At 35.0% G+C, this 17,491-nt stretch overlaps 1 protein-coding gene across 48 annotated transcripts in view; it reads right to left on the bottom strand.

Annotated features, from left to right (window-relative positions):
- The window catches only part of Rims2 (regulating synaptic membrane exocytosis 2), a 511,056-nt gene that overhangs the window by 233,850 nt on the left and 259,715 nt on the right, over nucleotides 1–17,491 (bottom strand). For 25 of the 48 annotated variants that reach the window (XM_039078274.2, XM_063262882.1, XM_063262894.1 and 22 more), the window contains 6 exon segments: nucleotides 14,190–14,257; nucleotides 12,182–12,301; nucleotides 10,235–10,334; nucleotides 9,136–9,259; nucleotides 6,818–6,864; nucleotides 3,961–4,073 (listed from right to left, as the gene is read on the bottom strand). In XM_039078274.2, the coding sequence (XP_038934202.1) occupies nucleotides 3,961–4,073; nucleotides 6,818–6,864; nucleotides 9,136–9,259; nucleotides 10,235–10,334; nucleotides 12,182–12,301; nucleotides 14,190–14,257 (572 nt within the window). 48 annotated transcript variants of the gene reach the window in all.

Below are 17,491 nucleotides of genomic sequence, written 5' to 3'. Positions count from 1 at the left end.
CAATGAACCATTTAAAGGCTTAAGATTCAGGAGCAATTACTACACTGGAAAACTGACTTTCTACATTTCATTTTCTACAGTTTCAACCTTGGTCATTATCTCAGGAAAACACCCGGCAGCCTGCCATTGCTCTATTCCTTTATCACTGTGGCTGCCTCTGCTCAGCCCCACATCGTGTACAGGGAGTGGTGACAGTCTGCGCCATGTCTGTAACAGCTAAGGCTTCATACAATGAGGGGCCTGAAACTGCGCACCACAACCCGTGACTGTCTAATGCCATCTTCACTGCCCTTTGCACTATGATCTTTAGGACATTCTTTTCATGCAATGCAGCTAGAAAAGTAATGTTATGAGAATAAAGTAGCAAAAGTTCAAAAATTAAACTTCAAAGAAATGTATGAGGAGCCTTTAATTCCAGCTCACAGCACAGAGGCAGAGCAGAAGGGTCTGTTCTGTAGTCTGGTCTGGAAAAACAGTATTTCCAGATCAGTAAGGGCTACAAATTTAGTTTAATTTAATTTGTCTCAAATTAAAAAGGAAGAAGGAGGGAGGGAGGATGGGAGGGAGGGAGGGAGGGAGGAAGGAAATTGAAAGAGGAAATGGTAGAGGGAAGGGAAGGGAGAGAACGGAAAGGAAGAAGTAAAAGAAACTGACAACTTCATACATGAAATATTTTTTAAATGTTCTCAAGTCTCATAAAAGGAGATATGAATACATACTATTATTCTAAAATTAATTGAATTTTTAAATGGGCAAGTAAAATTGACATTTGTAATATTTAGCAAAAGTAAAACGCTAAAAGATTAATATAAAGTAATTTTGTGACAATAAATCAATCACAGACACTATAATTAAAAAAACAAAAAGTAATCAGTATAATCAGTAAAGAGTATCTACAGAAAAAAGAGAGAATCCTGAGACCTTCTCACCTGGAGAAAAAGAATGAGAGAAGGATTTAGCCTAACAGCCTATCAAACTACTAGCCAAATACTGTAAGCAGACTTAAAACCATTCAGAATCAAAACAGTTGTCTTGCAAACGAAACAATTTCGAACTTAAAGAATCACCATAAGGACACACTGCCAATGGACTAACAGGATTCAGGAAGAATACGTTTGACTGGGCTCATTCTGATTTCTCATCAAAAACATTAATGGTTCTTTTGTGGGTAAGTCCTAGAATAACAAGCAGTCACGGGATTCAGCATGGGGAGAAAATTACTTACACACAACTTTAAAAAATTAATCAACAGATCTGAGTATACACAGGCAAACTAGAGCAATCCATCATGTGTTTTCTATTTGACAACATATCAACAAATGAACTAACATAGTAGGAAAATCACCTCAAAAATAGACAAATAATCTGTGTTCTGAGGCATCAGAAATGTCGTGACTTAATAAGGGATGCACACAAGTAGAATTTCTGAAAAGCAAATGTATCCAAATGTAGGAGAAAATGGAGCTGCGACTGTGATGGTTAAAGAAAAATATCAACTTGAATGAATCAGGGATCGCCTGAGAAATGATCTTTTTGGGCATGCCTGTCAGGAGGGAAGACACTCTTCTGGATGGCTGAGCCATTCTCTGGGCAACACCCTGAGAAAGGGAGCGCAGCACTAACCAGTGTCCGCATCCTGTCTGCTTTCTGGTGGGTTTAAGATAACCAGTTATTTCACGTTCCTGATGCAGACTGAATAAACCCTCTCTCCTCACGTTGCTCTTATCATATTATTTAATTACAGCTGCAGGGAAAAGGCTAAGAAAAAGGTCGGCTATCACTGCCTAGGAGTTTTCTAAAGAACTGACATTCATAGGCAAGGTGCAAACTCCTACCTTATTGCACTAAACCAAAATTCCCTACATGCTGATACAGACAAACGTGTAAATAACTCAGGAGAACATCTTGCCTGTGCTGACCTAACACAAAGCACATGACTGAAATCGAAAATTTTATAGACATAAAAGGCATTCTACTTTGGTCATTTACATACCTGGTGACTAGAAATACTATTTCTGTTAGAAATTTAATTTATATGTATATATACAGTTATATGGATGTGTGCACATATAATATGTATGTATAAAATAGGTGATTGACATATTAGATGTGATTAGATTTTTTAAGTCTTAAGTTTATACTTTAGCATTTGTATTATAATTTTACTTCTACAAAGTTCTTAACACAGTAATTTATTATAAATTTTAATATGTATCTAAGTATTTCAGTGGCATGATTATTTGTAATAATAAAAACTAGAAGTTAAAATAAATATAGTATTATAGACAAGGAAATAAAAATAAATTTTTAAAGATACGACAAAGTTGTAGTTAATATAGAAAAAAGCAGAATTCAGACCATGTGTGTAGAATACACTTATAATCTGAGAACATTGAGGCAGAAGGTGAGGGGTCACCAGAAGTTCAATGCAAGCCTGGTCTACATGTGATGTTCAGTCCACTTAGCACTATACAGAAAAATTCTCACTCAAAAAATACACATAAGAAAGAGAAAAAAAGATTGCAAAAGCATGTGAAACTTTGTTTATTATATATGTGCATGTACTTTAAAAGGTCACACGTGGTAATAGGATTATTAGTGATTTTACTCTTTGGTTTTGTACTGACTAGATTTCTGATAATAAATATGAACCATACTTACAATTCCTGTCTGTTTTGTATGTAATTTGATTGAGTATCTGTGTTTAATTTCAAAATGCATGGAATTAACACTTTAACTAAGCTCATAGACTAGTTTCCTCCCAGGGTATAACATGAGAGTATGCCTCACACTCGGGACAGTTACGTGGACTTTCAACTGCCCTCACAGCCTGGTTTGAACTACTCTCAGACTGATTTCGAATCAGGACAGAATCAACTGAGTTTTAAATTTCTCCAAATCCCTTCTCTGTACTTCTAGCTTTCTCTTCTAGCACAATTTGTATGTGATCTTGTAATTTGAAATGTTGTTAACAAAGTAGAACTGTTAAAGAGCAATAATGCTCCTCAAAATGCACCATCTCCCCTTAAAGCTAAGAGAGGGAAATCCCAGCTGACATAACAGGAAGGTATGGCTAAGGAATTTAAATACAAGTTTTAATAGTTTGGGTTTTAACTGTCATAGTTTTAATTAATACCAATCTCTGGGTTTGAGAACTTAATTCTTTTCTTTAGTACTCAGGAAATTCCAAATTTAACATTCACAAGTTTATTAATAACTAGTAGAACAATAAAGTTGAATTGCTTTAATATGGGAATGAAAATGTAATGAAATCACTTAAATTTGTGAACCACATGTAATAATATAATATAGAATATGTAATTAAACTCTTAATATGAACTTGAAGATATGCCAATAGCTCACAAAATGAAGTTACCCAGTACATGTGTGAGTCTATTATATATATATTTGTGTGTGTGTATGTATATGTATATGTCCCTCATTGAATTATTTAGTCTTGCCTGTTGCAAAAAAAAAAACAACACACTTCTAGAACTTTATATATTCAAACAATATTAAAATCCACCCCAAATTTCCTTAAGACTAAAAAACATGATTACGTAAATATTCACTTCTATCTTAATTCAATCTTTGTATGATTTTCCTCTCTCTTAAAAAATAATAGCAATTCCAAGTCATTTAAAAGAGTAAAAATCATCACCCCAACTTCTGAAATAATGTCATGGTTAAAAATGGTATTACATATCTTCATAAAATTATTAAACTTTATAAATCTCACATTAAAAAAGCATTATAAGAAATAACCCCAAAATTTTAAGTAACTAAAAATTATGAAAAATAAAAAGCTACTGGTAAAAGGATAAGGTAAAGTTCTATGAAGAACTTGGCTTACAAATGAAAAAAAAAGAGAAAGAAAGCAAACAAACTAACAAAAATCCTAACATCGCATTTAAAAGCCTCCTTCACTATTCCCAAAGAGATGATCTTGTGATTACATACTGAAAGCTGTCCAGATAAGAACTGTGGGACATCCCTCAGCATGCCAGGACTCATGGGAGAGGTAACCGATATAGACGGACGATCCATTTTTTGAGATTCAAATGAGCTAGAACCTGAAATGACAATTATACACAAAGAAAATAAAAGGTCTCTTCCTATTTCAGAATACTCAACATACTTCTTTTGAATTGTCCTTTAAGTGTCGCTTGATATAGACCATTTTATTTCATAAAGTTATAATCTTAAGGAGGTTTTAGTGATGTTTTGCTTTTGTTTCAGACAATTGGTTTTTGTTGTTTGTTTTTGTTTTGTGATTTAGAGGCACAGTTACACCTCGCTGTGCTGACTCTGTAACAGCAGCAGGCTCTGCTCCAAGAGTCACTTGTCTATTATCTGAACTATATCACAATATTGAGAAAACATTTAAAATGCAAAAGGAAGAAAAACCAAACCAGAAAATAATAAGCCTTTTCCATAACAATCAAAAATTTAAATGCTAAGAACATAAGTACTAGAATGCCAAAAATTATTAAATGTGTGGATAATTTTTAATGCACATCTCATGTAATATAAAAATATTACTCCAGTAGAAATTAAATGAGAGGTTATGGAAAAGATAGACAATAGCAGAAACACCAATAATGCAATTTATATGTGTGATTTTGGTTCTGAAGAGTTGACAGAATCAGTTGGAACGTGAACAGAAATAGATATTAAGACCCTGGCAAACTGTACACACTAATAAGAGGACTGTGGCGTTCCACTGTGAAGACAGTGAGCGGGACTTCAGGTGATGCTGAAGTAGTGCAGACGAGGACTGAGGGCACAGCTCAGGGCAACACTGGCACTTGCCAGCTGTGTGTGATACCCTAGGCTCAATCCTCAACTGTGTAGGAGGAGAAACACAGGATGCAAGAAATGCAGGAGAGTACTAAGATTTCCACCCTATTATCCAGAACACAATGTCACCTACATAGCAGGTATGGTCTCTGTAAAAGTCAGTGCATTGACGTCTCCTGGAATCTAGAACACTGTGCACATGGTGACAGGAGAGGAGGGATGAGCAGTAGAACTTACTTTGGAACCACAGTGACTTTTCACATCATTGTGACTTTCACAATGTGAAGCACATAACATAAATAGCACTAAACATTAGGGTCAAGACTAGAATTTGAAGTCAGCCTGTTGACCGTATGCCTACTTAGAAATGCACATGCGTAAAAGTCACTTCTAGAATGTCTGTCACAAAGTTCTGAGGGAAAAGTGCAAATTTAGGCTCAAAAAGTAATTGTGATTGATGCCTTTTCCCAATATTCAGAAGTAAATTAACGATGCCTTTGTAGAAGTAACTGGTTAATCACAAGGCATGAAGAGATGATGATAGCGTCTTTCAATAATACAATGTTGGCAGTCACTTGGCTAGCAGTTAAAACCATATAGAGCAAATAATCCACAGACATATCCAGAACAGTACCTTTGAGAGTGGTCCTTAGACAGGCATACAGTCTACAGTTTAAAGAGTAAAAATTTGGAACCACATTGAACACACATTCTTGTCTCTTCAGGGACAAGTTTACCTGCATGTCTGAGGCTTTTTAGATAGCCATGATAAAATGAAGGGTTTCCTATTGCTTTCATGGTATTTTACTAATATAAAGAAAAGACCTTGGCCTTCCCATAGTTTTTAAGAATTATTATAATGATATGACTACAACCCCCAAGTTATAGGTATTAAATAAAATGAAACCAATGACAGAAGCACTATATAATTCGAATGTCTATTTATTACAGTATAGTTTATTTGACCAGGACCACCACTATCTTGCCACTGCCACTATACTTGGGACATTTCCAAGCTTCACTTTGCTCAGCCCTGGCTTCATTATGTTTTCATGACAGAATCAAGTATTAAGTATAAGTAGCTCTTTGAAAGCATTTCCTAGACCGGAATCCTCTAAAGGCAAGTGGACATCCTTACAGAGGCTTTAAAGCCTGTTCAATGTGGCTGCTGCTGCTGCTCCTGAATCTTTATTTCCCTTGCAAACTTCATTCGGCTGCGCTGTCCTCCCTATGTTAACTGCACATCAGTGCTCCCTGATGAGCACCACTGTACTGCCAGGTATCTTTCCACCATGACAGCCACCCTTGGAAGTTTTGTCCAAACTACTATGCAATTGTGCATATCATAACATTTTTTTAATTGCAACTCTCATCTTCTCTCCCTGTATCCCTTATACTATCTTAGTCAATAAAGAAACAGTTCATCAGAAAACAGCTAATTTAAGATATAAAAATGCAGTTGAAAACAAAGTTGACCTTATGTGTTTGTTGTCCCATTACTGTTGTGATATAAAATTAAACCTACTATCTTAATTGGAAAAATATAAATTAAAATAAATAAAACTATTCACTAGATTTTTCTAGGCATACTCTTCTACAAAATAGTAGAGTTACAAAATTACAAACTTTACATTTTGGGGGAAATTTGGGGAGTGTAGGTAGCTATTGTAAATAGTAAAAATGGTCAGGACTTTTCATTGGGATATATGGGTACACAGTCAGTCGAAACTTGCCTAACTGTGTAATTGATGTGTGGTTTATTAGAACATGTTTTAGAAAAGATCCTTAAAAATCTACAATAATCATGGCCAGGGAAAATAAAATACTGCAATGATTATATTGTTTGTATGTTTTTCAAAGGAGATGTAAAATACTATAAAAATTTCCATTTTTATATAATTTAATAGTTGAGGCTATACATTTACCTATCTTAGCCCATATTACTAGATAAACTTACTTACTAGACCTGTAATGAATGACATGTTTAATGGCATATCCTAGAATAAATTAAACTTACTGGATTCCAGTTGTGCATGAGTGCTATCAGGTATTCTAGGCATATCTCTGGAAAGATAGAAAAGGATAAAAATAAACTTTTATCAATTGAAGCATCTTCTATTTCAATCAAAATTAGGAATAAAATGTGATAACTGGAAAATAAATATATAAAAGCTTATGAAAATGATAAAAGACCAAGCACAATTTTTTGTTTGGGTTTGGACAAGCTGGTCTAGGTCTCCCCCTCCCCCCGCCGGCCTATGTCTTCTATGTAGGTGAAGATGGCCTTGAATTTACCACACACTTGTCTTTTCCTCCCAAGTCTGGGGTCACATTTTTACAGCTTATTCCATAAGGAATTAAAACTTACATACATTTTAGCATATGTATACAAATATACACTTTATTTCCTATGGGCCTTATTGTATAACCCTTAGAATCTAATCTACTCTGAAAAATACCTAGTATTCAACAAGGTAAGTTTTATGAATATATATTAATTCAATTCTTTATATTGGCCTTCTCTTCTAAGTAAATTACACTAGAATTCAAATCAAAAATCAGTAAAACATTGCAATTGTAACTAAAAATTTTAAATGTAGGGGTCACAATGATAACAGGCAAGCATGATTCATACCAGGAGTTCCAAAGTTACCTTGTAATAAATTTATCAAAATACCTATATTTATTTGATTTGAGTAGATAGTAATTGTTGTGCTTTGCCCTGAAGTTATCTGTATTTTGATGTTAATTCCACTGCCCCAAGGACAGCTACCTAGTCACATACTCAGGAGTCAGGTGACTTCACCAGAACCTCCCCATTGAATTTGTAAAGTACAGGTGAAGGGCAGGTACAGGATAGAAGGAGGCCTGTCATTGGAGGAGAAGGAAGGATGGGCGGGAGAGAAGTTTGAAGGAAGAGGAGGAGACAAGGACAGAAAGAGGAGAGACAGGAGGAGGAGAGTGTGAGAAGCCATGGCAGGTGATGTTAAGATTCTGCTCTGTGTATTTACAGGTTGTTATCAATGTTCCTAAGGGATGGATGGTACCGGGCTTTGTATGTTTAAGTGGGCAATTATATATCAATTGGATCTAAGATTATTGTGTTGTGTGTTCTTTAATGTGTAGATTTAAGTAATATAATGGAGTGTGGCGACTGGTCTGGGCCGCCAGGAGTTGGGATATGTTTCCGCCAAGATATCTTGGGACACAGCTGTGCAGACCCAGAGAGGTAAAAGACACATATACCTTTCTATTTTATATATTTTTACAACAAGTAATAACTAGTTTTATTCAAAAATATGACTATAAATTATTAAAATATTAAATATTATAACTTGATATAATTTCATATTAAGATAGAGACATTATGGTTACCATATTTCCAAACTTCAAAGAGACAAAAGGCTACAATCCATTATTTCCAAAATGAATGAAAATAGCACTTGATTACAAGAAGAAATTTCTGTAGCCTCCATTCATAGATACTCCCATTTAATTATTTAATAATTCACTCAATAGTTCACTGCCAAGGTACACATTTTTCTAATTTAATTTGGATATGCCTTTTATATTATCATATAAGTCTCTACAGAAAATGTGCTGGTAGGACACTTCCTGAATAATCTTAATAAGGTAGAAAAAGGTTAACTTTACTGATGGTTTTGGGAAAAATTAACTATTTGCAATAAATACAATGACAGTGTGTTTTAATGTTGCCTGTTTTAATCTTATTAATCACATTTTAAAAGAAATGACTTTTCCTTAAGTAGTCCCTATATGTGGGAATTATATGCTTTTTGTTAATATCTTTATAAGCTAGAGTCTCCATTTGAAAAACAAAAACAAAAGAAAATGTAAGACATGTAGACTATAGTGATAGACATATTTTTAATGTAAAAGACTAATAACTTTTCCTAAAAGTAATGACATACTGCTTTTTTCATTTTGTAATTAATAACACATTTTATTGCAATTAGATAAAGAAAAATCATTAATTGTGGTCAAATGTTTTGGCTAAAGATAAAAGATATTCTGAAAACAACTTTTTATAGAGCAGTCAGACAATTTTCTGTTGCACACTGCAGAATGTTGATCAGCAGTCAAACACTGCTCATGCAGAGGACCGAGATTTGGTTCCTAGCATATACATGCTGGTTTCCAACCATCCATCCCTAACTCCTCGAACACCAGGGAACATAGCCCTCCTCTGACCACTGTATGTACCAGGCATGTATGATGTACACACATATATGCAAACAAAACACACATACACATGAAATAAAAATAAGTAAGTCTTAAAAAGTAAGGAAAAATAAAATGCTAAAACTACCTTACCCAATCGGCCTTGAAACAACAAGCTCAACTTGTGGTTCAGGCTTGGATTCTAGAATAATGTTGTAAACTTCCTCAAATGTGGCTCCTTGCAATAGCCTTCCATTCCATTCCAAGACTTCATCACCTACGGTGTCAGGAATAATCTTATAAATATAAGGTCCACAAAATATACTCAACATAAAAATAATCACTGGATTTCAGCAAATTCCAAAAGTATCTGCACCAGACAGAACAATGTACACACTGAGAACAACTCAAGGGGCAGGGGATTTGATAGCTAGGGCAGCGTGTCTCATCCAGATAGGATGCTCAACAGGAATGGTGCGGAACACTTACAGCCACGTGAGTCCTAACAGAACTCCTAACTGTAGACAATTAGATGACACTGATCAAGGTCAACCCTCTCTTTGGGGACTGCATGATTCTATTCTAGATTTGTAGTGGACACATGGTTAGTTAAGCACTGCTTTCTTTAAAGCATATCAATTGCCTAAACTCTTAAGATCTGTTGTAAAATGTTAAGTGATTCGCATTATATGAAATCTTCTTCAAGAGATTTAACAATTTCTCCAATAGAAATTGGCCAAATAATATGGGATAACATAATTTAGAAAATGTGCATTCATTCATTGATGAAGTTTGTTTTCTAAACAAAATTGATTTTTTTAAAATAAAAATAAAGATTTTGGGAAACAAAATAGGCTAATATTAGAAGCAGATTAGAACACCCGTCACTAACATATAAAGTTGGGTATATAGCGTGTAGGAGGAAATATAACAGAAGCCGGAGGAGAGTGGTAAAAGGAGCAAATTATATTGTGCCCCCCCCAAAAAAGCATTTTTTTCAAGAAGGTATTGTGTCTAGTATATACAAGGAATAGTTTTTCATTAATGACAAAAGGTTTTAATTTACGTGGTAGAATCACCTGGTAGAATCAATTAGCACGAGAAGCCTTTGTCTTAACTCTCCATGACTAGCCTTTCTTTTTGGCGGAGCTAATGATCAAACCCATGGCTTTGAACGTGTTGGCCAAACATCCTGTGACCGTGGCCCCAAAGCTGACATTTTAAATGTAAATAACCAGTGGTAATAACCTACCTGGTCTAAGATGTCCTACAGTATCAGCTAAACTTCCTTTTTTCACTTTGGTAATAAATGCACAAAGTCGACCTGATTCAGTCATCTTTCCTCCTACAACCTGTTTAAAAGAGGAAAAGATTGTCGTACTATTAAAGTGAACATAGTCAAGGACTCAAAAAAAAAAAATCAGACCAATTAAGAGACTCTAAACTGTAATTTAATGTACTAAATTTTATTTCTTAAATAGTATAATGTTGCCATTAGAAAGTAAATGCCTGCAAAAGAGACCTTATATATTCCAAATTTGTTGTAATTTATTTTCTACTTGCTAAAATACACATACCTTAAAAATCAACTCAACAATTTCTTCCTTATTGTAGAATTCTCATTTTTATCATGTCTCAAAACATTATACATTTTTAATTATATAAACATTTTAAGTATAAATTTGAAACACAATATAAAATCTTCATTGTTTACTATGGTAATGATAGAGTATAATATTTCATTAACAATCTTTTAATTATATTGATGAAATACATAATGATAATAGACCTTTCTTAAGAAAATTATAAAAACTAACTTCATATAAACTTTAGATTATCTGAAATCCAATTTTTCTACTTCTTATTTTCCATTAAAATATTTATTGTAGAAAAAGAAATACATATTGGAAACATACATCAGGAATGCTGTAAAATCATATGGAAAATACAATACTCTTACAAAATTGACTACTTGACTCTGATCAGCCACCATTCATACTGTCCAAACCAAAGTTCACAGCAGCCGAAGCAAGTGACGGTGACTAACTTCACTGAGTAAACTGTTCTCTTATGAAGTGAGTTCAGTCACTGAATGAAATTAAAAATTACTGACCTATCGTATCTTATTCCACACATATATTCCCTGTTTATGGTGAATTATACTCAGGTGCAATTCAGTCAATATTAATTAATACTGCTTAATTCTGAAAGTTAAATGTTAGTATCTTATAGTTGCACATGTTCATGCAAATATTTTAAGAAAACTGTTGTTGCTCAAGAAAATTTAAAAGGCTCCTGTAACTGTTAGTGTAATTATAATCAGTAGTAATTATAACAAAGTTCGGATACTATGGCAGACACTGTGCTCAATACAAATGCTGCTTTAGTTTACCTTCTTTCAACAACTCAAAGTGCATCTGAGGCCATGAGACCTTCATTCTTCCCAAACTGTATGAAAAGTGCTTTGTCCTTTACCCTTCCTCCGGTCTCCTGGCTCTCCCTCTCCCTCTCCCCTCTCCCCTCTCCTCTCTCCCCTCTCCCCTCCTCCTCACAAGGCCTGGCTCTGGGTCATGTTCACTCTGACTCTGCCAGATGTCTAAGTTCACAGATGTACATGTGCATGAGTAGGTCTGGATACCAGTTTGTGTGTTGGCAGGCTTACATGTCTGAGTATACATAGATTTGACTGTGTTTTCAGGTGTGCATGGATGTGTGTGTGTGTGTGTGTGTGTGTGTGTGTGTGCGTGTGTGTGTGTTTGCATGTGTGTATGAGTGTGCACGGACATGTGCATATTTGTATAAAGGCCAGAGAACAACCTTTAGTATCCTAAATCAACAATGAGCTGAAGCTTGCCAGGTAGATTAGGCTGGCAAGGCAGTAAGTACAAGAAATCTGACCATCTCAGCCTCCTGTTTTAGGATTACATGGGCTCATCACCTCATCTGCCTTTATTTGTGGAGTCTGAGGATTGGAATCAGGGCCTCTTGCTTGCAAGGTAATCACTTTACCTTCTATCCTGGAAACTTCCTAAAAATACTTGGAAAATAATTTTGCAGGAACAGTTGATAGTATTTTAGAATTCTTGAAAATAGAAATACGATATCTCCTAAATTTGCATTGGTAGAAAGAGCTATATTTGTTCTGTTGATAAATCTGTAAAGTAATATAGAGCCAAACTCCAAAAAGTTTATTACATACCTTTAAGCCCAGCATTGCTCCTGAATCTCGAGGTACACTCCCATCTTTTAAACGCTTATTTAATAAAATACGACCAATTAGGCGATCTCCATCTTTGGATGGCTGCCAGGTCACAGGGTGCTGACATACAATATCAACAATAAGAAAAATTAATTTTGTGACAAATTACCATGCTTGAACAGTATATCTAAACTTCAGAATTCTAAAGTATTATGATTACACAAACCAGTTTACATTCCAAATTACAAACTTGAGAGTTTACTGCATTAGCTTTATAACCCCAATTTTAAGAATTCAAGGTTTTCTTTTAAATTCAACCATAGCAAATCCTCAGTTATCTACCACAATACTAAGACATAACAGCTCTGAAACTTTCTTTACAATGTGATAGCTCAACTTGCTGAGGACTAAAACCTCACAGTCATAAAAGATAGAGACAGTAAAAACCTACTTGGTTGATCTCATTAAAAAGTAACAATTTCTCCTGCAAACACTTTTGAAAAGTTTTGAAATATTCTTGCCATAGTAAAAGTTAAAGGGGGGACCATTAAAACATGAAATCTAAACTCATAATAAAGATGAAAATTTCAAAACTACATAAACCTCCACTACCTTTCCAACTGAATTTGCATAGCAGAAACAGGATACCTCAGAGATGAACAGACTATGTTTCTCACGTCATAAAATTCCATTGATTTTCTTACTAGGGTTTTGCTGCATAGCCCAGACTGTGCTCTGACTCACTGTGTAGTCTATTCCAGTCTGTAAGGACTCACCTGCCTTGGCAGCAATGACATAAAGGCACCACACCTGGCAAAAAGTTTACTGGTTGCTCTAGACTTTTTATCTATTCATCAAATTTTTTAATAGGTAATTCAAAAACAATTCTAGGTAAATAACATTACCACATTATTTCTTTCTTGGGCTCAGAATTATGTTTTATAAATGACAATCCATTTCATTATGAATAATATGACAAGCCACAATGTAAGTGATTTGTGTAATCATAGTAATTCCATGGTTACCTAAAAGTAGCATGCATAACTCCATGCAAAATTTAGCAGGCAAAAGACAAATTCCAGGCAACCACATGTATATGGTAAAAGATTATTTTTTGCTATACTAAAGGCAAGTAAAATAATAAATGTCAAAGCAGATGGTAATGGATCTACTACTAGCTAACAGTACATTAGAATGCCATGGCAATGAAACAAAAGAACAAAAGGACAGTGAAAGGGAAAAAAGAAAAACAACATTTCTGTGCACAGACCCAATCATCTCCCTTTTGCCTGGGATTCAGACTACTAATAATTTGATTTTTCATCCCAAGGAAAATATATATAAGTATTAAAATAAGCCAATCCAAAAATATTCATTTATTGTTTATAACAACATTGCAAAATTCTCTTATTCAACTGTATGCAAAACATTCCTTTGTTCCTAAGGCTTATTTTCATTTCCTTAGTTTTGGGTATGCTGTCAATCAACAAGAACCGCAAAGCAAGCAAAAGGCTTTTTGGCTTAGTTGTTTAGTTGTTTTGTTTTTCTTTTCTGCACCTTAAGAGAATGCTACATTGACTCTTGAAATGCCCTGTCCTTTTATTATGTCCTGTTGTAATGAGTGACGGAGAGCAAACAGAGAAGACCACATGAGCAGGTTGGAAGGCAGGCTGCAGTCTCGGTACCTCATCACTATGGCTACGCTCCTCGTTAAGAGTTGTGCTACTACAGGTGTCTACCCCAGAGTCCTTAGTCTGAGGCTCAGACCATTCCAAATCCTCGTCCAAAGAGTGGCCACCAGAGTACATCACTTTCTTTTGTCTCTCAGACCTGGTGTTAGAGTCCGACCAAACTGCCTGCTCACTAGTTTTTCTTTTTCCCTTTTGACTGTCCCCTACAAGTGTGAGATAAAACAAAAGATACAAAAAAGAAAACATGCAAAGGCGTAAATAAAAAAGGAGAGTGAGATGATAACGGGAACTAAGTTGTAAGGCCCCACACGTCTCACCAAAGACATTGGGGATGCCTCACTGCTATGCCAAGACGCATGCTCCAACCAGCTGTACTCCATGTCTCCTGGGACCGGGCAGGCAAGAGTGCAATCAAGGAGACAATGGGAAAGGACAGACAGAGAAGTTATAAACATTTTAAACTGTGGGGTCCTGTCTGCTTTCAAGAGCTTTATCTGTAGTACTCATTAGATACCAGGAAAAAGCTATGATTTCAAATAGAATTCATAAAATGCAAAATACAAGGCTTCTGTAGTCTAGACAGGTGTACAGAACAAAAGCCCTGCCCGAGTTTTTTAAAAAAAAACAGAATATTTTTGTGAACAATAAGCAAAAGTAGAAATAAAAATGGTTGGATGTATTGATTAAGTAAAAAATGGATCCACTACGTCTGGTTTTGAGCTAATTCGTTTCTCCATGCTGGTCTAAAGCCATGAGATTTTTCCTTAAAACAACTGGTGAACATTTGAAAATTAAGCTGTAACTCAGCAGTAACTACCACCTTAAAGCCAAATAATTAAACAATGTGCCTGGAATGAAATAGATAATCTTCATAATTATGACACCTCCTCACATTTTAAGTGGTTAAAAAAATAACACAACAAATTTTCTGCGAGAATGACCAAAAGTATCGTTCTATTTTCATCAGAAGAAAGGAAGAATGAAAACAATTAATTTTACTAATATAACGAATTATTTAATATTTCACTAACCCAGTTTATCTTTTAAGAAATTACACTGCTACAGCTTTGGTAGACAATTTACATGATAGCAACTTGCACATATTTTAAACACTATTATTGTTTTCATTCATTTAAAAATATTTACAGAATATCTTGCATTTTTTTCTCTATTGTGCTCAGTACTAATGTAGAGGGCAACACAGAAACAAGTTTACAAAGTGTGGGAAGAGACATGGCAAATGAGTGTGTCAGAGGAGAGAACAAAATACTGTAGGAAAACATGAACCCTAACTTGATTTGAGAGTCACCAAATAGCTCCACAGTAATGATGTCTGAGATGGGAACTCAAAAGGTGTGAAGGTGGTCAAGTAAGGAGACAGAGATAGACATAAAGAAAAGAAAAGAACATTCTAGTTAGATAGATACTTTTAAAAAAAATCATCACCATCACCATCACCACCATCACCACCAACAACAAAAGTAAGGCGGGGGGCACTACTAAGCTAAGCAAAAGGAACGGGGAAGACAGTGCTGTGTGGGAACGGCTGTGCCTCCCAGCAGAGCCTACATGGATCCTTTCAGTCCATGTTAAAGGTTATCTTCTTCAAACATTCAGTGGAACATGACAGAACCTGACTTACTTTCAAAAGCTGAATCTAAATTCTATAATCTGGGTTACAAGATACCAAAGCTAAAGGTGTCTTCAGTAACCAACAGGAAAGACAGAGGTGACTGTAACCTACACAAGGTAATGACATTAGCTAACACAAGGAAAAAGAGAACTGTGAAATTTCACTGTCAATGTAATGAATAGTCAAGGTTAACATCCAGACTTCTGCCTAAAGCGACTGAATAGAGAAAGACAACTTTTGAGATGACAAAATATAGAGGAAGAAGTTTTTTGTTAGAGAAGTTATGGTAGTAAGTTATTTTATAGACTCTGATACATCATTGACTACAAACTTCATAGCAAAATGATTTTTAAACATGTATATTGGAATTTTTGAACATATTAAAAAGTGGTTGACCTGTATGTATTTGAAGGTCTATTACGTTATTCAAATGGGAATATCAGTACCCTGAAGACATTTAAAGTACCCTGAAAAGCAGCTGCAAAGTCTGAAAACACATTAGAAATCATGCATTGGGTACCACTCTAGATCCAGTAAATCAAAAACAAATAATGAGGCCTAGAAATCCATTTTAACAGTTTTTCCAAGCAATTATGTTACAATGTTTTGACATGGTAATGTGATGCTGTAGGCTACAGATGTGTTGGAGTACATTCATAGCTATCCGAGAACACACACAGAGACTGAAGACAATTATCTCTAAAACTTTGTTTGTAAAAACAAATAGAAGCAACTGTATTATCTAATACACACAGAATACAATGAGTAGGAAGAACCTCAGTCTTTACTCGTAGGGCAGAAAGGTGCTCAAATAATTATAAATGCAGATAAAAATTAAAACTCCAGAAGTGCACACTGACAGACAAGGAATATAAGCAGTCTGTTGTATATTTATGCCCCCTGCATGGGACTCACAAGAGCTTTAAACGGTTTACACATTAGAAAATGTGCTATTTTCTTAGGATACACAATAGTTCCATAAGAGAGCATCTATGTTTCTTGACTAAATATTTAAGTCTATATACATCAAAAGCCATGAACATTAGAGAATCCATCCAGTTCACAAGCTCTCTTTTCCCTGACGTCAAACTACATGATGATCAGAAATCAGGCCTGTACTCTACCTTTAAACTGTTTGAAAACAAAGTAAAAACATCCTATTCAGGAGAAATCGGGGTGAAAGAGAACAACATGGCAGACACTGAATACCACTGGTTACAGGAGTAAAAACTAATGACAGTTTGAAAATTAAATAAACACTGACCACCAAACATATAGAAAAATATTTAACCTATTACAAATAGTGTACACACTAGTAATCACTGTTTAATATTAACTCTTATGTGACTCCAAAGGGCAAAACTAGGGTAATCCGCTATGCTTCATATAACACTATGAAAGCACATTCATGGGCCTAGAGCAAGAACTGTTAAGAGACACACAGTAACCAAATGGACAGTTTTACCTGGAAACACCTTAAATGTAACAACACTGCAGCCTGGGAAGGAGAGAGCAATGACACCATGTCTTTGAGTTTACAAGAAAAATCATCACTCAATCTGACAAACAGAAATAGACTAAAGAATTATAGAAGAGCAGGTCTGAGAGACAGCAATAACAGATACTCAGTCGTAGTGATAGCAGGAAAAGAAAATGTGGGTGAGCTGAAGAAGTCCTAGAAGGTAAGAGCAGAAAAAAGCTAACCTAGGAAGATGGAATCCTAAGATTCAAGATGTTACATACATGTTTAAACTAGAAGAATACAAAACCTATACAAATATATAGCTTAAACAAACTAAAAAATAAAAAATTAAATATTATAAAATACCAAAAAAGTATAGAAACTAGAAAAGAATTATACTGAATGATAGCAAATGTTACATCAGAATGTTGGGAGGATACAGGGAGCTGAACAGTAGTTTTCAACTGCCAAATCAATGGGCAGAATCTGGGAACCCTGTGGTTGAATTAGGGAGAGGCTGGGAG

Source organism: Rattus norvegicus, chromosome 7, assembly GCF_036323735.1.
Source record: "Rattus norvegicus strain BN/NHsdMcwi chromosome 7, GRCr8, whole genome shotgun sequence".
In the NCBI taxonomy this organism is placed as follows: domain Eukaryota; kingdom Metazoa; phylum Chordata; class Mammalia; order Rodentia; family Muridae; genus Rattus; species Rattus norvegicus.
The sequence above is the reverse complement of the archived record's forward strand: the minus strand, read 5'-3'. Positions and strand labels throughout refer to the sequence as shown.